Source organism: Bos taurus, chromosome 6 (assembly GCF_002263795.3).
Source record: "Bos taurus isolate L1 Dominette 01449 registration number 42190680 breed Hereford chromosome 6, ARS-UCD2.0, whole genome shotgun sequence".
In the NCBI taxonomy this organism is placed as follows: domain Eukaryota; kingdom Metazoa; phylum Chordata; class Mammalia; order Artiodactyla; family Bovidae; genus Bos; species Bos taurus.
In genome coordinates, this window is record NC_037333.1 from 66,651,230 (window position 1) to 66,673,362 (window position 22,133).

At 40.6% G+C, this 22,133-nt stretch overlaps 2 protein-coding genes across 8 annotated transcripts in view; both read right to left on the reverse strand.

Annotated features, from left to right (window-relative positions):
• The window catches only part of NFXL1 (nuclear transcription factor, X-box binding like 1), a 61,561-nt gene extending 60,604 nt beyond the window's left edge, over positions 1-957 (reverse strand). For 2 of the 7 annotated variants that reach the window (XM_010806108.4, XM_015471613.3), the window contains exons 1-2: positions 871-957; positions 346-531 (exon numbers count right to left, since the gene is read on the reverse strand). In XM_010806108.4, the coding sequence (XP_010804410.1) occupies positions 346-529 (184 nt within the window). In that variant the 5' untranslated portion in view covers positions 530-531; positions 871-957. Of the gene's footprint in view, positions 1-285; positions 532-787 lie in introns of all 7 variants that reach the window. The other 5 variants (XM_005207924.5, XM_005207927.4, XM_059887675.1 and 2 more) reach the window with 5 other exon arrangements.
• Positions 958-17,673: 16,716 nt separating this feature from the next.
• The window catches only part of CNGA1 (cyclic nucleotide gated channel subunit alpha 1), a 37,967-nt gene continuing 33,507 nt past the window's right edge, over positions 17,674-22,133 (reverse strand). The window contains 3 exon segments of the mRNA NM_174278.2: positions 17,674-19,503; positions 21,007-21,113; positions 21,894-22,001. Of these exon segments, the coding sequence (NP_776703.1) occupies positions 18,089-19,503; positions 21,007-21,113; positions 21,894-22,001 (1,630 nt within the window). The 3' untranslated portion in view covers positions 17,674-18,088.

Sequence of the window (22,133 nt, forward strand, 5' to 3'; positions counted from 1 at the left end):
ATCAGACCGCTGGGCTACGATTTGCAACCTTGGGAATTCAATAGACAAGAGAGAAGAGAAGACTACGGGACGGAGAAATAATAAAGATTAATATCAATTAAACTGATGATGAATAAGGTGTGATGGGAATTGGCCTAGAATGAACAGCTGCCTGAAAGCTTTGAGAAGTGAGGCCAATTATAAACTCCCGAAGAAGGAAAGTAGTGAATGCGGAGGCAGCTCAGACTAGGCAGTGCCTTAGGAGGTGGGTATTCAGGTGAGCCCGAGAACAGGAGCCATTCTCACCACCGGCCACGGAAGTCTGAGGCGCTTCAGACCCCGCGGGGCAGCGCCGCGCTGAGCTACCTGCAGCCGCAGGGGTGGCCGCTCCTCCGGGGCTGAGGCCAGGACCAGCAGCGCCCACCGACCCCTTCTCTCGCCCTCCTCCGGCGCCGCGGAGATGGACTCCATTTCCCGAGGAGGGGGCCGCAGTGCCTCGTCCTCGGGCTCGGCCTCGACCACCGGCTACCTGGCGCCAGGAAGCTTCCATCCCTGCAGAGGAAAAAAAAAAAAAAAGAGTGGAAGGAGCGTGAGGGCTGTGGTGCCGAAGAGTCTGGGGAAAAGGACAGTGAGGGAAACCGAGATGAGGGTGAAATGAGGAGGGTCTCCGCCGGACGGGGGCCGGATTTGAAAAGGTCGCGGCCCTGTCTCTCCCAGAGGGCGAACCCCCGCTACGCCCAGGCTTTGGAGATGGCTAGGAGAGGGAGAGAGCTAGGCAGAGAAATGGACTGCAGAGCAAGGCGCATACAGCCACGGAGAAAGAGTCGAGAGAGAAGGAAGGAGCCTCCTGGACCTCGGAGTAGCGCGGTGATGGGAGAACAACCGACTAACCCGGCGTATCCCGCCGGGAAGCAACTGCAGTAGCAAACCCCAAGGAAAGCTACGTCTCCTTACCGACGGCGCCCGCCTCAAGCGACTACAATTCCCAGAAGTCCAGGCTCGCAAATCGCAGAACGCGTGGCATCACCGGCCGCTTCCTCATCCGGGACCTTTTCTGTGTGTTGGCCAGCCCTCGGAACGCATGCGCCAACTGAACCGGGCCTTCGGAAACCGGGCCTACAGTTCCCGAAATGCTCTGGGGTTCGGGCTTCCCTTGTGGCTCAGCTGGTAAAGAATCCGCCCGCAATGCTGGAGACCTGGGTTCGATCCCTGGGTTGGGAAGATCCCCTGGAGAAGGGAAAGGCTACCCACTCCAGTATTGTGACCTAGAGAATTCTTTGGATTGTATAGTCCATGGGGTCGCAAAGAGTCGGACACGACTGAGCGACTTTCACTTTCACTTCGGGCGGGCAGGGCGCAGAGAGAGCGAACTAGATGGGGAAGTGGGCGGGCCCTGAGGTGTTCAGGACACCGAAGCTTGCTGTTTTTTTCTCGAAACTTCCCTGAACCTAGCTGGAGTCTGTACCAGTGGTCGTAATTGACTGCCCACTGTCTTTGGTGCCAGGGAACTTTTCTCGCAGATAGGAAAAAGCATTTACGAGAAAAATACTTGGAGGTCGGGGAAGAGGGAGGGAAAGCCGAGGGAGTGCTGCGGTAAAGTGGCTGGAGTGGAGAAAACGCTCTTCTGAATTACTAAAGGGATGTAGAAGATAAATCTAACGGCATTAGTATCAAAGTCCTTTATAGTTTATAATGTACTGTTTCTGAAGCAGGCCGATTTTTACTTTCACAACAAAAGGAAAAGTAGTTAAGAGCCAGGTCTGGTCCTGATTCTTCTGGCTTTGCTGTTTTCAATAATAGATAAAGAGAAGAGTGGGAGAAATTTTAAAAATTCAGGCGTCTGTCTGGGATTGAGAAATATATTAATTGCTGTTTGGGACTACACGGCCCTTTACAACTCTTCAGCTTAATGAATACCTAATATTAATATAGCATTTATTAAGTTCCAGGCACTATGCAAAGTGTTTTACATATATATGTATTTTAACAGTGTGATACTCAATAGTGCTATTTTTATCCCCATTTTACACTGAGGGATAGAGAGGTTAAGTTCCTTGCCCTTGACATAGCCTGGTGTTGTTTTCTATTCCATTTTGTAAATTAGAAAATAAAGACACAGAAAACTTTCTTATTAAATATCCTAGCAGAGCCAGGACTGCAGCTGAGCTGTGTGACTCCTGTACTATACTCTTAAAAACACCCTACTACTTAATTACTGTGAAAAAGTAATGTTTACATAGAAATTCCACTTAGGTTTAGAGGCCCTAATCAGGCAAAAGGCTCAGTTGTTCAGAGTTTTTCCCTTGCCATTTTACAATGATAATTGATAATCATAATAACTACTGTGGAGTCAAAAAGAATGTTATATGCTATGTGAATGAGCAAGCATTTATTATATTATTCTCAAAAAGCTTAGTGGAGAGCTGATGGATTTATAATGTGGAAGTATAGGTAAACTTAGAGCACATTTCAAAATACCATTTTCTGCTATTTTCACTTTGAAATATCAGATAACATTTGAAGGAAACAAGTTCTATTTATCAAAGGGGAACATGAGAAATACATGAAGATGATAAATATTATATAGTTAAGATTATAAAAGTGATAAATATAATTGTATAGTTCTAATTAATCTTAATTATTAAAAATACTACCCTCAAGAAAAGCTAAAAACAAAAGATGCACCAAGTACTAGCAACAATATGGAGCAATTGGAACTCTCATGCATTTTGGTAGGAGTGGAAATTGGTTCAAACCTTTTAGAAAAATGTTTGGCATGTTCCAAGGCCCAAGTAATTCCACTTCTGAATATATACCTGAAAGACCTGAGTGCACAGCTTCACAAAAACTCATTTTATAGCAGCTTTACTCATAATAGTCAAAAACTAGGAACAAACCACATGTCTATCAACAGGATAGAAAAATTGTGGTATATTCATATAATAGAATGCTATGCCAAAAGAAATACTGATATGTGAAGCAAGATGAGTGAATCTCAAAGATACCATGTTGAACAAAAGAGGCCAGACACAACAGATGACTTACTTGTGAATCCAATTTCATGAAGTTCCTGAACAAGTAACAGAGGCCAGATTAGTGCATACTCCTGGTAGGGGTGGGAGAATTTTAATTGGGAGGAGGAATAAGGTATCCTCCTGAGTGGTGGGAAAATTCTATCTTAATCTGGGTGGTAGTTTTACTTGTGTGTACATGTGTTAAAACTCAAAATATTATACATTTATGATTTGTGCAACTTACTATATGTATGACACACCTCAATTTTTTAAAGAATCCTAAAATAAAATATAGAAAAATTTGGATATCTGAATACCCCTATTGTCCAGTCATTTAAAAAATTATTTGTCCATTACTGACATGTCTTCCTGATACGGATTCATTTTGCCAGTGTTTCAATATAGCTCCCTAAATACATTTATCTTTGACAAATACATCTAGACTCAGGTAAATACTTTGCCTGTTATCAATACATTGCCCCTCAGCTCCTATTCACCCTTCAGTATATGCTCTGTGACAGGACACAACTTGAAGCATCTCACCAGAGATGTTAAGTTTTCTCGGCAGAGGGCACTGGAGAAGCATTGGAGGAAGCAACACGCTCTCCTGTTATTTCCTGCTGCTGTATAGTAGGTCAACCACCTTGCAGCATTTGCCTGGCCTGGAGATAAACTTCCAAAGCAGCCCTCTCAACATGGAAACCTACCTTAAGGTCTTCTGCTCACCACTGATCCCCCTGAGTCACCATTCCCTTTGCAGCTGACACCTTCCTCATACCTGCCACAGCACCCCTGAGCCTTGGCTCCCATCCCCTCTGCAAACTCACCCCTCTGGTTTCTGATCACTGCACTCCACAGGAGACTGCAGAACATCTGTGGCCTGAACAAACCAGCAAGCTTCTCTGCTATCTAGTGGGCTGAACTACACGTTCACCAGTAAGACTGAATCAACCTTGGGGAGGGAAACTCTTCCAAGTTTGTCCTTCCTTGGGTATTCTCCCTCAGTCCTAGAACACCATACATATTTTCCTTCTAGTCCTTCTTTTATAAGAGCTTAATAATTCTTTATATAAAACTTAACCCACAAAGGTCCATCTAGTCAAGGCTATGGTTTTTCCAGTGGTCATGTATGGATGTGAGAGCTGGACTGTGAAAAACGCTGAGTGCTGAAGAATTGATGCTCTTGAACTGTGGTGTTGAAGAAGACTCTTGAGAGTCCCTTGGACTGCAAGGAGATCCAACCAGTCCATTCTAAAGGAGATCAGTCCTGGGTATTCATTGGAAAGAATGAGGCTAAAGCTGAAACTCCAGTACTTTGGCCACCTCATGCGAAGAGTTGACTCATTGGAAAAGACTGATGCTGGGAGGGATTGGGGGCAGGAGGAGAAGGGGACGACAGAGGATGAGATGGCTGGATGGCATCACCGACTCGATGGACGTGAGTCTGAGTGAACTCCGGGAGTTGGTGATGGACAGGGAGGCCTGGTGTGCTGCAATTCATGGGGTCGCAAAGAGTCAGACACGACTGAGCGACTGAACTGAACTGAACTGAGTGGTTTCTATTGTTGATTGGACCAAGACCAATACAAGCACTGAATACATTTTACTTGACATATTGGATATCATCCAATCACATTGACAGCAAAAATAAATATAGTTAACAAGGAAATAAAGAGGGAAAGTGTTAAGAAGAAAATAAAGGGTACAACATAAAGTGCAAAATACACCAGTTGCAATAAGTGGGACAGAAGTGCTATCCGTGGGACAAAACAAAATTAGAAAATTGAATAATCAGGCTGATTTCTCTAGGCAGGTTAAACACAAATAACTTTCGAGGATAGATTCTTATTTTGCTTTAATTATTAATACTGAGAGAACTGAGTGATAAAAATAGTATTGTATAATGTTAATTTCATTAAAATAACATAATTTTTAAACTGGGTCATCAGTTTCTTTTTCCAGTAAAACCTTCAAAAACAAAAGTTAACCAAACATTTATTCATATTTCATGTAAACTATTTCTAATATTCGGCTAAATAACCCATCCATCAATCAATAATTGAGTCTGGGGCTTCCCTGGTGGCTCAGTGGTAAAGAATCTGTCAGTCAACACAGAAGACACAGGTTCGATCCCTGGTACAGGAAGATGCCAAGTGCTCCAGAGCAACTAAGCCCAGGTGCCTCAACTATTGTGTCTGCGCACTAGAGCCCAGGGAACCAAAACTACTGAGCCCACATGCCACAATCACTGAAGCTCACGTGTCCTAGAGCCTGTACTCCACAGCAAGAGAATCTACGGCCATGAGTAGCCCGTGCACAGCAACTAGAGTAGCCCCTGCTCAGCACAACTAGAGAAAAGCCCACACAGTAACCAAGAACCAGCAGAGCCAAAAATAAATGAAATAATTTTTTTTATAAACTGACTCTGGCAGTTATCCAATATTGTCAGGCATTACATATTTGCACTCAGAGATGGGAAGGGTTCATTGTAAATAAAGAACCAGAATAGGAATGAGAAGGTTCACTGAGATGCTGACAACTGAGAAAACTATTAAAGGCAGACTAAGATGTGGATGTAAGTGGTCAGTCAGTTCAGTCGCTGAGTTGTGTCCGACACTTTGCAACCCCATGGACTGCAGCACACTAGGCTTGCTGTCCATCACCAACTCCCGCAGCTCACTCAAACTCATGTTCATCGAGTCAGTGATGCCATCCAACCATTTCATCTTCTTTCGTCCCCTTCTCCTCCTGCCTTCAATCTTTCCCAGCATCAGGGTCTTTTCCAAGGAGTTAGTTCTTCATATCAGGTGGCCAAAGTATTGGAATTTCAGCTTCAGCATCAATCCTTCCAATGAATATTCAGGACTCATTTCCTTTAGGATGGACTGCTTTGATATCTTCCTGCAGTCTAAGGGACTCTAAAGAGTCTTCTCCAACACCACAGTTCAAAAGCATCAATTCTTCGGCGCTCAGCTTTATTCACGGTCCAACTCTCACATCCATACATGGCTACTGGAAAAACCATATCTTGGACTAGACAGACCTTTGTCAACAAAATAATATCTCTGCTTTTTAATATGCTGTCTAGGTTTGGCATAGCTTTTCTCCCAAGGAGCAAGGGTCTTTTAATTTCATGGCTGCAATCACCATCTGCAGTGATTTTGGAGCCCAAAAAAACAAAGTCAGCCACTGTTTCCACTGTTTCCCCATTTATTTGCCATGAAGTGATGGGACCGGATGCCATGATCTTACTTTTCTGAATGTTGAGCTTTAAACTAACTTTTTCACTCTCCTGTTTCACTTTCATCAAGAGGCTCTTTAGTTCTCCACTTTCTGCCATAAGGGTGGTGTCATCTGCATATCTGAGGTTATTGATATTTCTCCTGATAATCTTGATTCCAGCTTGTGCTTCATCCATTCTGGCATTTGGCATAATGTACTCTTCATATAAGTTAAATAAGCAGGGTGACAATATACAGCCTTGACGTACTCCTTTCCCAATTTGGAACCAGTCTGTTGTTCCATGTCCGGTTCTAACTGTTGCTCCTTGACCTGCATGCAGATTTCTTAGGAGGCAGGTAAGGTGATCTGGTATTCCCATCTCTTTCAGAATTTTCCACAGTTTGTTGTGATCTACACAGTCAAAGACTTTGGCATAGTCAATAAAGCAGAAGTAGATATTTTTCTGGAATTCTCTTGCTTTTTGATGATCCAACAGATGTTGGCGGTTTCATCTCTAGTTCCTCTGCCTTTTCTAAATCCAGTTTGAACCCCTGGAAGTTCGTGGTTCACATACTGTTGAAGCCTGGCTTGGAGAATTTTTGAGCTTTGCTTTACTAGTGTGTGAGATGAGTAAAATTATGTGGTAGTATGAGCATTCTTTAGCATTGCCCTTCTTTGGAATTGGAATGAAAACTGACCTTTTCCAGTCCTGTGGCCATTGCTGAGTTTTCCAACTTTGCTGGAATATTGGCTGCCGCACTTTCACAGCATCATCTTTTAGGATTTGAAATAGATAAACTGGAATTCCATCATCTCCACTAGCTTTGTTCATTGTGATGCTTCCTAAGGCCCACTTGACTTCACATTCCAGGATGTCTGGCTCTAGGTGAGTGATCACACCATCGTGGTTATCTAGGTCATGAAGATCTTTTTCTATAGTTCTTCTGTGTATTCTTGCCACCTCTTCTTAATATCTTCTGCTTCTGTTAGGTCCATATCATTTCTGCCCATCTTTGCGTGAAATACTCCCTTAGTATCTCTAATTTTCTTGAAGAGATCTCTAGTCTTTCCCGTTCTATTGTTTTCCTTTATTTCTTTGCACTGATCACTGAGGAAGGCTTTCTTATCTCTCCTTGCTACTTTTTGGAACTCTACATTCAGATGGGTATATCTTTCCTTTGCCTTTAGCTTCTCTTCTTTTCTCAGCTATTTGTAAGGCCTCCTCAGACAACCATTTTTCCTTTTTTGCATTTCTTTTTCTTGGGGATGGTCTTGATCCATCTCCTGTACAATGTCATGAATCTCCATCCATAGTTCTTGAGGCACTCTGTCTATCAGATCTAATCCCTTGAATCTCTTGGTCACTTCCACTGTATAATTGCAAGGAATTTGACTTAGGTCATACCTGAATAGTCTAGTGGTTTTCCCTAGTTTCTTCAATTTAAAAATTTTGCAATAAGGAATTCATGATTTGAGCCACAGTCAGCTCCTGGTCTTGTTTTAGTTGACTGTATCAAGCTTCTCCATCTTTGGCTGCAAAGAATATAATCAATCTGATTTCGGTATTGACCATCTGGTGATGTCCATGTGTAGAGTCTTCTCTCGTGTTGTAAGTAAGAGGCACTATATTTGGTAGGGATGGAATGAGCCAAGGTTTAGAAGTGAAAACAAACAAAGCACATGTTTGAACCAGACAGAAGAAAATTCTACTGAATCCCCAGGCAAAAGTGATTAATGGGGTTGAACACTGTGAAACAGAAGTAGAAAATTTTGGTTTCAATGTTGACACTAAGTAGCCACTGTGAGGTTCAAGAGAAGGGAGATGACATTATAAAAGGGAGATTTTTCAGGAAAATGAATGTAGAAATAATAGGAAAATTTGAGCTAGGAAGAGCCTTGTAAAAGAATCGCTGCTGCTGCTGCTTCTAAGTCGCTTCAGTCATGTCTGACTCTGTGCAACCCCATAGATGGCAGCCCATGAGGTTCCCCCGTCCCTGGGATTCTCCAGGCAAGAACACTGGAGTGGGTTGCCAATTCCTTCTCCAATGCATGAAAGTGAAAAGTGAAAGTGAAGTCGCTCAGTCGTGTCTGACTCTTAGAGACCCCATGGACTAGAGCCCACCAGGCTTCTCCATCCATGGGATTCTCCAGGCAAGAGTACTGGAGTGGGGTGCCATTGCCTTCTCCGTAGAATTAAATTGTACTTGTAGGATTCAGTTTACAAATTCAGATGTGCAAATAATCACACTACAGTAATCATAATCTTTCAGTTACCTTAATTTGAACTCTTGAGTTATATCTCCCAGGATTGGTTGGGAAAATGCATTTATTAATTCACTCAACAGACCCCTATTATGCCTAGACATTTTCTATATACTGAAAATAGAGCAGCACATGAAATAAAGTACCTGTCCTCATGGAACTTACATTTGAATGGGGAAAGCAGATAGCAAACAAGTAAAATATAAATTAAGATATAATATGAAGCAGTGATCTGTGTGGGGAGATGCGGTGAAGAGGTTTTCAATTCAGACTGAGCAAAGAAGGTACTCTACCATGGTGACGTTTGAGCAGAGATCTGAACGAAGGTGCAACACCCACTGGATACTGGGGAAAGAATTTTCCAGGGAGAGAGAAAGAAAACAAGGACCCAGAAAAGGGGGCATACTTGGTATGTTTAAGGACCAACAAGGAGGCCAATATAACTAAAAGAGTTTGAGCAGGCAGAAGAGCAGTAGGACACCAAATCAGAGAGATGATCGGGGCCATTTCACGTAGGGCTATGGTGAGGACTTTGGATTTAACTGTAAGCAAGCTGAGGCAAGGAAGCAACATGATCTGATTTTGTTTTTGTAAGATCACAATGGCAGCTCTACCTCAAAGTGGGCTATTGGGGAAAGGGGAGCAAGAGTTGCAATAGACACCTTTAACATGCTGTGTATAGTCCAGGTGAAGATGGTGGCTTGGATATGAGGACTTACAGTGAGATGCAGGATATGTTTTGAAGGTTGAGCTGACAAAGTTCACTGACAAATTATGATAGCGGGTGTGAAATTAAGAGGAACTGAGCCAATGGAATGCCCTCTTATGAGAGAGAGAATATTAGGAAAGGAATATATTTGGGGGGAAAAATCATGAGTTCTGCTTAAAACACGTCAAGTCTCCACTAAAAGCTGGCTCTCCCATTTCTCTTTACGTCCAGCAACACTTTTGATACCAGATGTGTGGATTTTTCCACACAAAATAATTATTCAGTTCTCAGTGGGTACCACCTGGATGTCCTACATTTAATTCAGCTCTGACACTAATTGCCTGGAGAGTTCAGATCTCACTGGTTAAGGGCTCAATCCCACAAGACTGGCCCCCTCACTTCAGATGCCAGTCACTAGTCTCATGGCTGTCACTTTTACTCCTGATCACGCAGCTGGAGACCCACCCTCCCCTACCTCTGGACCATTTATTCACATGTGGCAACTCTATCACCCTTGTAGTCAATCTCTAGGGCCCATCCACATCTAATAGAGTACATTCTGTTCACTAAACAGAAATGCATACAGTATTCTAAGTTCAGATGCCCCATGATTTTCTATAAAGGCAAGAGCATGTTTCTTCTTAAAACTTTCCAATTAAATCCAGTCTTTTTTGATCTTTTCGTAATCTCCACTGAGAACATTACTAGCTGCAAAGTCCTTATATAAGCCTTCACTGCCTTTGATTACTTAGAGCCAATTATTTTAAAATTATAATGTTCATTATCTTATCCCAAATGTATTCACTCCAGTAGAACTTACCCCTATTGAAGCCCATCTACTGGTTTTAAGATGATGTTTAATTAAACATCTTAAATGGCTCAGATGGTAAAGCATCTCTCTGCAGTGCAGGAGACCTGGGTTCGATCCCTGGGTTGGGAAGATCCCCTGGAGAAGGAAATGGCAACCCACTCTAGTACTCTTCCCTGGAGAATCCCATGGATAGAGGAGCCTAGTAGACTACAGTCCATGGGGTCGTGAAGAGTCAGACAGGACTGAGTGATATCACTTTCACTTTCAAATGTGACCAGTCCCATTAGAGTCAATACCTAGGGAATCTATTTATCCTCACCATTTATTGTATGATATCTGTTCTAAGTCTACTATAAAATTCAAAAAATAATTATGGTAATCATTGTTACAATAACTTTTAAAAAGTTTAAATAAGTGATATCTACTGATTTCCTTTTGTTCACAAATTTATTTACAGCTCAAATAGATTATTCAGTTATGGCTTCCAGTTTGAGAGGCTCAAATAATTTGAAGAAAGTGATTATAACTGGGCTCAGGAAGCAAAGGCTCAATCTGCATTGCTTGTATCACAGTATACTACATTTGATGGCAAATAGGTATTTGAAATATGGTTAATCTATATTATGTATTTGTATTTGTGTGTGTGTGTGTGTGTGTGTGTGTGATTTATTTTTGGTTACTCTCTTTGAGCTCCAAAAAAGCTTTCTGGTTTGGCATGTGGGCCAGCGGAGCAGGGAAGCCTGGTGTGCTGCAGTCCATGGGGTTGCAAAGAGTTAGACATGACTTAGTGATTGAACAACAACAACCAGTGAAGAAGGCCACCTCTCAAGGTAAAAGAAATAAGACTAGGTCAGTAGCATTAAATAAAGAGATCTATATTAAAGAGTTTAGCACTAAAATTTATTTTTAAAAGACCTATCCATTATTTCAGTTCATTAATAAAACAACTCTCATTTTTCTACCACTGAGGAGTCTTGTCTCTCTTTAATCAATGAATTTCAAATGCCCAATTCTTTTAGACAGAAAAATAAAAGGAGTACAATCAAGGTAAATTTCATGTTACTTTACTGTAATATGCTTCTTTGGTGATTTTATATATTTTATGCTTTTTTAGGCACTTCGAAATTATATCAGAAATGGAGCAATGGAAAAAGCCATAAATGTAGATCTATTAATTATCCTTATTTTTAGCAAACTAAGGAACTAGGGAGAGAGGTCTATTACACTAAAATCTGAGTGGAAACAAATTACATTCCTATCCTGGAGTCCCCCTGGTAATGGTAGACAGATGGTCATCCTTCAACACTCTTTCTGCCACAATGAGGCCATTGGAGGATATCAGGGAGCACTATGGACTTGGGTGCCACCAGGATACCTGTGCTCCTCAGCATCATGAATCTTTGTGACAAACCCAGGAAACAGGCTCCCTGCTCTCTGAAGACCTAACTCAAGTAGCTTTCTTGGACCAAGTCCAACTGGCCGAAGCTCAGCCTAGATGAAACAAAAAGGAACCTAACTGAAAAGAGGAGAACTGGCAATTTGACAAGAAATCAAATATCAACTCTTTTTAAGGGCCAACATTGTCAGGCTGATGAGTAATTTTGTGGTAAATTGCTATTTTCAGAATCCCAAAGGAATACATGGGTGAAAAATGCATTCTTTCACCTTGAACTCATCAGGAAACCAAGAGCCAGACGTGGAATGTAATTCTAGAAGGTATTGTCTCCAAGTGATTTAATATGCACTCTGACTAACTTCAAGTGGAAACACAGGTAATTGGCATGTAACCACCAAGTAGAGCCTCATAAAGCACTCAAGTTCATCTGTGTAGAAAGCAATCAAGTACAATCTCATGGTGAAGTAAACACTGAGCCAAGGGTTAAAAGTCCAGGCTTTGCCACTAAACTAGCTGTGTGAATGTATACTTAACTCATCTTTTTTTCTTCTTGTGAAATAATTCAAATATACCAAAAATTATAGAGAATATATGTCCGTATTTGTATGCAGGTTTGTCAAATCTTAATATTTGGACTTATTTCCTTCATATTGTTTTAAAATATATAAAACATATAAATGAAGTCCTCTGAATTTTCCAGTTTCTCTTCCATCCCATCCTCTCCATTCAACACAGAAGTAACCACTCTCCTGATTTCTGCTCATTCCCCTGCCTGTTATTAAACTGTTATATCATAGGTACACATCAGTAAGTGCTACCTAGTACTTTGCTGTATGTTTGTAAGTTTTGTATAGATAACAATTATATGTACATACAAGAGTGCACAAATGAAAATGTTAAGAACAAACACAATGGAGCCTCAGGGCTTGGATTCAAATAATGGTTGTGTAACTTTCTTCTTGTGGGCATCAGGCAAAATAAGCAAACTCTCTGTGGCTCCATTTCCTCATCTGTTAAACAGGAGACATAAGAGAACCTAACTTCTAGGTTGTCCTGAGAATTCAATGAATTGACATCTGGAAAAAACTTGGGACAGAGCCTGGCACAAACTCAGCACTACATAAATGTTCAGTTCAGTTCAGTCGCTCAGTCATGTCCAATTCTTTGCGACCCCATGGACTGCAGCACACCAGGCCTCCCTGTCCATCACCAAGTCCCGGAGCCTACCCAAACTCATGTTCATTGAGTCGGTGATGCCATATAACCATCTCATCCTCTGTCGTCCCCTTCTCTGACTGCCCTCAATCTTTCCCAGCATCAGGGTTTTTTCAAATGAGTCAGTTCTTCACATCAGGTGGCCAAAGTACTGGAATTTCAGCTTTAACATCAGTCCTTCCAATGAACACCCAGGACCGATCTCCTTTAGGATGGACTGGTTGGATCTCCTTGCAGTCCAAGGGACTCTCAAGAGTCTTCTTCAACACCACAGTTCAAAAGCATCAATTCTTCGGTTCTCAGCTTTCTTTAGAGTCCAACTCTCACATCCATACATGACTACTGGAAAAACCATAGCCTTGACTAGATGGACCTTTGTTGGCAAAGTAATGTCTCTGCTTTTTAATATGCTGTCTGGCCTGGTCATAACTTTCCTTCCAAGGAGTAAGCGTCTTTTAATTTCAGGGCTGCAGTCACCATCTGCAATGATTTTGGAGCCCAAAAAAATAAAGTCAGCCACTGTTTCCACTGTTTCCCCATCTATTTCCCATGAAGTGATGGGACCAGATGCCATGATCTTCATTTTCTGAATGTTGAGTTTTAAGCCAACTTTTTCACTCTCCTGTTTCACTTTCATCAAGAGGCTCTTTAGTTCTTCTTCACTTTCTGCCATAAGGGTGGTATCATCTGCATATCTGAGGTTACTGCTGTTTCTCCCGGCAATCTTGATTCCAACTTGTGTTTCAACCAGCCCAGCGCTTCTCATGATGTACTCTGTAAATAAGCAGGGTGACAATATACAGCCTTGACGGACTCCTTTTCTTATTTGGAACCAGTCTGTTGTTCCATGTCCAGTTCTAACTGTTGCTTCCTCACCTGCATACAGGTTTCTCAAGAGGCAGGTCAGGTGGTCTGGTATTCCCATCTCTTTCAGAATTTTCCACAGTTTATTGTGATCCACACAGTCAAAGGCTTTGGCATAGTCAATAAAGCAGAAACAGATGTTTTTCTGTAACTCTCTTGCTTTTTCCATGATCCAGCGGATGTTGGCAATTTGATCTCTGGTTCTTCTGCCTTTTCTAAAACCAGCTTGAACATCTGGAAGTTCACAGTTCATGTATTGCTGAAGCCTGGCTTGGAGAATTTTGAGCATTACTTTAGTAGCATGTGAGATGAGTGCATTTGTTGGTATTCAAACATTTTGTAGAATGCATTATATGAATATATTCTAATTTATATGTCATCTCCTTTCCACGATCATTTAAGTTGCTTACATTTTTTTACTATTACACCCTTCAACATGTCTCACTGTTGAAGAATGTGGCCAATATTTGTAGTGATTATAAACACCTAAGAATGAACTTTCTGGGTTTTAGGTTAACCCAACTTGCAGCTCTAGCAGATATCAGCATATTGCTTTCCAACATATGGCAAAAATTTCCAGTCTCATTCAAAGTTCCCATTACTACATACTCATCAGTTTTACTGTCGTCTGATCATCATTTCTGTATTTTCAAAATGAGGAGGGATAAATAAGATGATCCGTAGAGTGTGCATTTTCTATATTCTCTGATTCCCTTTTCTTGAATTTCCCACTTTCTCTCTTCACCTTGAGATAAACTAGTCCAGCAAATAGCAAACTGTTTCTTCTGAGTCTATAAGCCTATTTTTTTTGTATTTTATATTCTGAATAGTCTATAAACTAGGACATCCAATAATAAAATTTCAATAGTCATAAGGAAGAATATAACTTAAAGTGACAATGTCCAAGCCAGGCATACATACATCCAACACTATTAAAACATATCTGTGGTTTTCAAATATTTTAAAGCAGTGGACTTTTTAAAAAATAAAAGTACAAAATGAAGCTCAATATAAATGCTGCTTGCTCCTTTTCTCCCCTTTTTGCTTACCTTTAAAATGCATCTTACACATTGGTAAAAGCTTCTTGCAATGAAATTATATTAGTGCCTAGATGAACTTCCTGAAAATAAGAAATATTAAAACGCTTCCATTCATGTTGTTATTTTACCCATTACATTTGTATTTTATACTTTATTTGATCATGCTTTCATTTTAGACTAATATATAGTCTATACTAAAATCTTCTGGAAATATTCATGTCAGAGAAAGACTGCCTATTGTTACCAAAGAGCTCTGATTTTACTACCTACAATTTCTATGAGAAAAAAAAAGCTTCAGGCTCTGAAGTTTATAATTATAGGCCAATATTGCCTCCTAATAGTAAGAAGCTTAATCACATCATATTTCAAGTTAGAAAAGTTGATTTTTAAAAATTCTGCAAAATCTTGAAGTAATCTCTTCCTATATCATAATAGATTTGGGAGGAAGGCAGAATACTTACCAGACACATTGGCAAGCCTGGGTCATATTCTCTCTGATCTGCCATCTACAAGTCCCAGAATTCTCCCTCTCATTTCCTCTCAGATGCCATTACTAAAGATCTTCCAACTTCAGCCAGCCTTCACTTGTCCTTACATCAAGCCTGTTGTAGTCTTAACGTGTTAAGATCCTAGTCCCAGACAGCCACTGGAGTGCGGGATCAGGCTGGAATGTGGATGGTCTCTGGATTGATAAAAGAGAGCTCCTGCTTTGACATCCACATGTACCCAAGTCAGCACACTTACCATCAGTCTCACCAAAGCCACATGTTCCCTGTCTTTTTTTTTTTTTTTTTTTAACTTTCTCATGAAGCCAGCAGAGAAGGCAATGGCAACCCACTCCAGTACTCTTGCCTGGAAAATCCCATGGAAGGAGGAGCCTGGTAGGCTGCAGTCCATGGGGTCGTTAACGACTGAGCATCTTCACTTTCACTTTTCACTTTCATACATTGGAGAAGGAAATGGCAACCTACTCTAGTGTTCTTGCCTGGAGAATCCCAGGGACAGAGGAGCCTCAGGGGCTGCAGTCTATGGGGTTGCACAGAGTCGGACACGACTGAAGCAACTTAGCAGCAGCAGAAGCATGAAGCCAGAGCTCAGTTGTGAAGTTCTGCTTCACACTCCAGGTGTCTAAAACTGGAGTCTTCACCACCTGGAAGAGTCATGAAAAAGGATTTGGCTAAACCCTCCTTAGCCCAAGGCTTTGCACCAAGAACCTGCTACCTATCTGATGTAAGCTCAGAGCTTGGGGTCAGAGGTCATCAAATCAGAACCCTTGGATACGTCTCTAGCCCAGATCAGATTCAATGTGCCCCCCACTGGATGCTGTGGTTGGGGCTGCTTCTCCTTTGGGAGACAGCCCTGAGCCAGGTGTGCAACCCTCACTTATTCCCAGCAAATCTGCCGCTATGAGGAGCCTTCAAGCCTGTTTACAGTGTTTTAGAGGTTTTTATAACAGACAAGAAGGAACATAAAGAAAAGAATAAAACACAGATGAAGGAAAAGGAATAATAAGAAAGAAAAGAGAGGAAAAGGAGCACTTGTCTCAAGAAGAAGCCGTATTTTTTTATTACTTATGATTCACCCACTCCAGGACTAACCACTTCCTCTGCAGTGAAGTATTTGCCTGTTGATATTAAAGATATAGGTAGGATGTTGAAGGGAAGGCTTCAAAGGCTTCAAGGCAAAAACAACATTTAGTTCAACAAATATCCTATTGGTAGAGTAGGATAACTTCTACCATGGGCATACACTGATTGAGGTCCATAGAGATATCTGAAATGTCAAATTAACAAGTCATATTATTGTCATATTAAGTCATATTATGTCATATTAAGTCATGTTAAGTCATATTATTATAGGCATGGATAGAAATCTGAAGTCAATCCAAGTGATCTGTGGTAAGAATTTACTGAGCCACATCTGAGTTTAGCAGTAGAGTTATATAACTGATTATCAGTGTCTTCTGTGAGCACACACTTGTCATATAATTCCCGTTTCTTTTCTAGACCCATCCTCCTATTAACTCCTTCCTGGCTCTCTTCTCACGCTTTAATGTATGAATTACCTAGGGGTTTGCTAAAATTTGGATTCTGATACAGCAGGTCTGGAGTAGGGCCTGAGATTCTGAATTGCTAAGAAGCTCCCATGATGCCCATGCTGGACTATAGTACTTCCAGCTCTCATTTTCTAACAATTTCCTTTGTTCATCACCCAGCAAAATATTAGCTTTATCTCTTTTTATTATTGCTGGTCAGTCAGAGAAAAGGAGATAGTAGCCAACTTCTATCAAGCTTTAATAATCATGAATTTTAAAATTTATATAATTAAAGATTCTTATAATATTTTATGATTTTCAATTTCATGATTTTCAATTTCCCAGGTGGTTCAGTGGTAAAAATCCTGCTTGCAATGCAGGAGACGTGGGTTTGACCCCTAGGTCGGGAAGATCCCCTGGAGAAGGAAATGGCAACCCATTCCAGTATTCTTGCCTAGGAAATCCCATGGACACAGGGCCTAGTGGGCTATAGCCCATGGGGTTGCAAAAGAGTCAGACAAGACTGAGCAACAAAAACAACAAGGCTTATTCGATGGCTCAAGTAGTAAAGCATCCATTTGCAATGCAGGAGATTCCGGTTCAATCCCTGGATCCAGAAGTTTCCCTGGAGGAGGAAATGGCAACCCATTCCAGTATTCTTGCCTGCAAAATTCCATGGACAGAGGATCCTGGCGGGCTATAGTACACGGGGTCACAAAGAGCCAGACACAACTAAGCACAGCATAGTCATATGTGTGTGTGTGTGTGTACAGAAAAGGAAATGGCAACACACTCCAGTATTCTTGCCTAGAGAATCCCACAGATACAGGAGTCTGGCAAACTTCAGCCCATGCAGCTGCAAAGAGTCAGACATGACTGAGCATGCACACACCATGTGTGTATGTATGTGTATGTGCATATGTACATATATATACACACATGCACATATATACATACACACATATATAAATATGATTTGTCATGCTTATATCAGTAAGAAGTTTCTTTCAACCATTCTTCCCAAGCTCTAGCATAAATGATTAAGGTCTTTAAAATGACCTGGAAGCTCTAAAATGTCCTAAACTCTCGACCAAATTATCAAATAAATAATATTCGCTATAGCTTTAGGATTTATATCACTTTATTGCATTCTAATTCTTTTTAAATAGTATCCTGAACATGAGGTACATGATAATTTTCAGTTGCCCCTGAGCAATATAAATTGTCTGAAAGTGAGAGATGCTTGTTTACTTTTATAAAGAGTGTTACATAAAAGGACCATATGTGAAAAAATTAGAAGATAAGAGATGCTGACAAGTTAATTGGTTCTTTGCAGGTCATCCATTGTGAAAAATTCTAAGTGTGATGATTCTTTAGCTATAGTACCTCACAAGCAAATGTATGGCTTTTTGCCCTGTACCAAAGCACATTTTCCCTATGGAAAAATTCCCAGCTGAGTCATCCTTGTCTCCCGGCTTACAGGTACCTTCATCACATCACCAAAAGGATCCTGAGGAATGTCCTTATGAAAAACCAGCTTTTCAGTCCTGTGTAGAGTCTGTGGGCCCACTTTCAGTTCCAGATCCTTCAATAGCTGAAAATTCTGTGTCAATAAGTGGTTTCAGGAATTTCTCAACCTTGGTTAGCCTCTGCTTCAGTTTCTGCTGCATTGACTCATACTCAGCCAGGATCCGAGCAAACCTTGTTTGCAGGAGGTCTACTGAGCTCTCCATTCGGGTGACCTTCTCTTCAAGATCTTTAGGATCACTTCCAGCATTTGCAATGTTTATGTCCAATAGACCATCTTTCATCAAGATTTGCTTCCCTTTCTCTTCTAGCATACCTTTGGCATCTGGGTACTCAGTTAGAGCTTCCATGAGGTCATCTTTTGAGAGACAGAATAGATCTGAGTAGCCAATGCTTTTAATATTGGCTGTTCTTCGATTGCCAGCTTTGCTACCTTTAATATTAAGGATACTGATTTCACCAAAGTAGCTGCCATCACTCAATACTACAAACTGAGTGATCCCGTCATCAGCCACCACGGCGAGTTTGCCTTCCTTGATGATGTACATCTCTCGGCCAATGTCCCCTTTCTTGCAAATGTAATCTCCAGGACTGTAGACTTGGGGTTGTAATTTCAAGACCAACTCCACCAACAGACCAGCTTCACAGTCTGCAAAAATGCGCACCTTTTTTAATGTGTCTAAATGAACATTGATGGCGATCTCTGCTCTTAGTTTATCAGGTAGATACTTCAAGACTTCTCTCTCATCCACTGTTTTTTTGTTGGTCCACAGATAGTCAAACCATTTAATGACTCGCTTCTCCATATCTTTGCTTACATTTCGAAAATGCATGTATTGCTTGATTGCATCAATTCTTGCTTGAAATTCTGCCCTGGCCGCATTCATGTTGGAAATCATAGAACCTATGTTACCGACAATGGTGGCAAAAATTAACACTCCAATGAGGAAATCAGCCACCACAAAGAAATACTCAGAATCCCTCACAGGAGGTGGTGTTTCGCCAATAGTGGTCAAAGTCAGTGTAGACCAGTAAAGACTGTACACATATTTTCTAGCCAAACGGCCAAAATCAGGATCATTAACATCAGGATAGACCCATGTGTCATTTCCAAACCCAATAGCTTTGGAAATAGAGAAGTACACACACGCATTCCAGTGGATGATGATGATGATGTACATGACAAGGTTAGAGATCCTGAAGATGTTTGGGTAGTTTGTCCGTGTTTCTGTTCTCTGGAAGAACTCAAACATTCGAGAGATCCTTAACAATCTGTTTAATCTAATTTCTGGATAATTCCAGCCAAACTTAATATACAGCAGATCAGTTGGGATCACTGATAGAACATCAAGTTTAAATTGAAAGGTTGATTTATACTTGTCTATGAGTTTACGCTCTTCCTTCACCAGTAGTCCTTGTTCTAGGTAACCTAAAATAGAAAAAAAAAAGTTTTTCCTTTTTATGCCGTTGTGAATTTTTCTAAAGTAACTTTCAACCAACTTTGCTGAGTTCAAAACAAGAGCTCATTTCAATAAATACACTTTCAGCAATGTAATGAGATCAACATATGGCTGTGGAAAATGTTCTTTGGCAGAAATAAAAAATCTAGCTATATAAGTACAAAAGTGGGAGATTATATGCAATGTATATATATGAGGTATATATGCAAATTTCTCTAGGCTCAGTGTCTTGTCCAGGTTAAGCTATTCTTTTTATAAACAGTGTTCATACAAAGTTTTCTGCATGCTCTAGCACTGTGTTTAATTCCTCATGCCACTCTTTTGTCAGAATCCCAGCCTCACCCTTGAAGCTTGGGTACCTCCTTGCTGTTTGACTGTCCTGCATAGTCTTGCCTTACCCTTTCAATGTGAAGCATGTCTCCTTAGAGGCTTCATTTTCATATCTCTTTCTTGACCTTCCCCAGGCTAAATTAGACATCTGGGATCTTCCTTTCACTTAAGCTGCTACCATGGGCCCTGTGTATTAAACCCAGAATTTCAATGCTCTGATATATTTCACTAGGGAAAATTTTTATTTCTCTTCCTATTTTGGTTACCAGAGCTGTGCATAGAACAGAACTGAAATATTGTTTCAGTGCACTGATACTAGAGAATGTCACTATTTTACATAATGATTCTTAAAAGCCATTCTCTGCATACATAGGTTACCTTTGCATGTAGAGAGTAGTATAGAAACAATAAGCTTATACCTATTTAACAAGAATACTTCAGTAAGAAGCTATCAGATCCTGCCCAGATTATTGGTCAATAATGCCTCCCTATGAACCATAAGGTTGAATTAAAGATGTATGTCCTGTTTCTTATAATATTTCTAGGACAGCTCTGCTAAGTACAATGACCTTTTCCCCCATGTCTCTTCAAGGTACCTCTGCTAAGTAGCAATTACCCTTTCCTCACAGAGCTGCAGAATATTTCTGTTCTCTCTGTTCCTCTTGCCTGGTATGAACCCAGTGAACAGGCTAATGGAGGAAAGCCATCAATCCATATCCAGAAGGTTGCTAGTAATGTCCTTCTGAATCAGTTGGAGTAGCCTAAGCCTGTGGGTTGGGCTTCCCTGGTGGCTCAGATGGTAAAGAACCTTCTGCAATGTGGAAGACTCAGGTTCAATCCTTGAGTCAAAAAGATCCCCTGGAGAAGGCAATGAGAACCCACTCCAATATTCTTGCCTGGAGGAGTCCATGGACAGAGGAACTCGGCAGGCTACAGTCCATGGGGTCGCAAAGAGTCAGACACAACTGAGCGACTAACACACACCAGCCTGTGGTTGAGTATATGGTACTCTTGCTTTCAATGGTGCCTTTTCTTCTCAAAAAACTCTTTGTTTTCTTTAAGAATACTTGAATTAATAAATTTCAAATTAAACAGAGACAAAAGCACAAAATTGCAAAATATCCAAAACTAAACATATTTACCTGTCCTTGTTCGTACAAACATATCAAGAAGATAGACTACATCTGATAAGTAATCAAAAGCAAGCCAGTATTCTAGGTAATCAGACTGAAGTTCATCAAAACATGCTCTGTAAAAGAAAAACTTGTATAAATAAAATGAAAGGGGACCAATTTAAATAAATTTAAATAAAAGTCCTCTTTGTATAATTTTTATCATGATGAGAAATATAATACACTAAGGTGAGGAGGGGTCCTTAGAATCCATTTACTCAACCATGGTTTTCCCAAATTTATTCCCAAATCTGAGGGTTAGATTTAGTTTTTTCACATTTCTGAATTTCAACATTCTTTCCATTATACCAGTCAGCTTTGTGAAAATATCAAATGAAAATAAATGGCTCAAGCTAATGTCAAAATACTGATAATTTTTGGTGATACACATTGATAACCAGGTTCATACTGACTGTTTACACCCAAAGTGCCTCAGGAAATCACACTTGGCCCTAGGTGACTGAGATGTTCACTGTCTAAAAGACAAGGAACCATAGATACTACTTGGGAAACCCATCTTGCTCTATAAAACCTAGATCTTTGATCTTTTTCCAGTCTTGGCAATTTTCTTTTTCTTGCAGGCCAAAGAAAATAAAAAGTTTCTCCCCAAACTCTAATTAAATGATTGAGCAATTAAAAAGTTTAAAAGTATGCCCATATCCCCCATCCCAGTTCTGAATTTCCAGGGATATTGGAAACCAAATAACTCTTGATCTTAGGAAAACGCAGAGAATGATGTAACATCTAGAAAACTGGTGGTGGAGAAAGGTGTGTCCTAAAGACTTCTAAGCCAAACTGTTAAGTCAGTGAAATTGGAAACTAAAAGTGGGTTGAGATCCATAAAAATATATAGACACCTTGCAATAATCATGGTCCAGTTATACATAACAGGTAAGGTGATGCAGAACAGCCAGTTGTAATACGTATTTCCTGAGGGATCAATAACCACGACTTCCTTCTTCTCTCTACCAGCAATTAGAAATAAAGGGAAGGTTACCAAGAAACAAGATTTTTATTTCACATATCAAATATGGTTACACCCATCACCCACAATTAATGATATAAAAACAAGCTGGAGAAGCTCACTCCACAGTGGG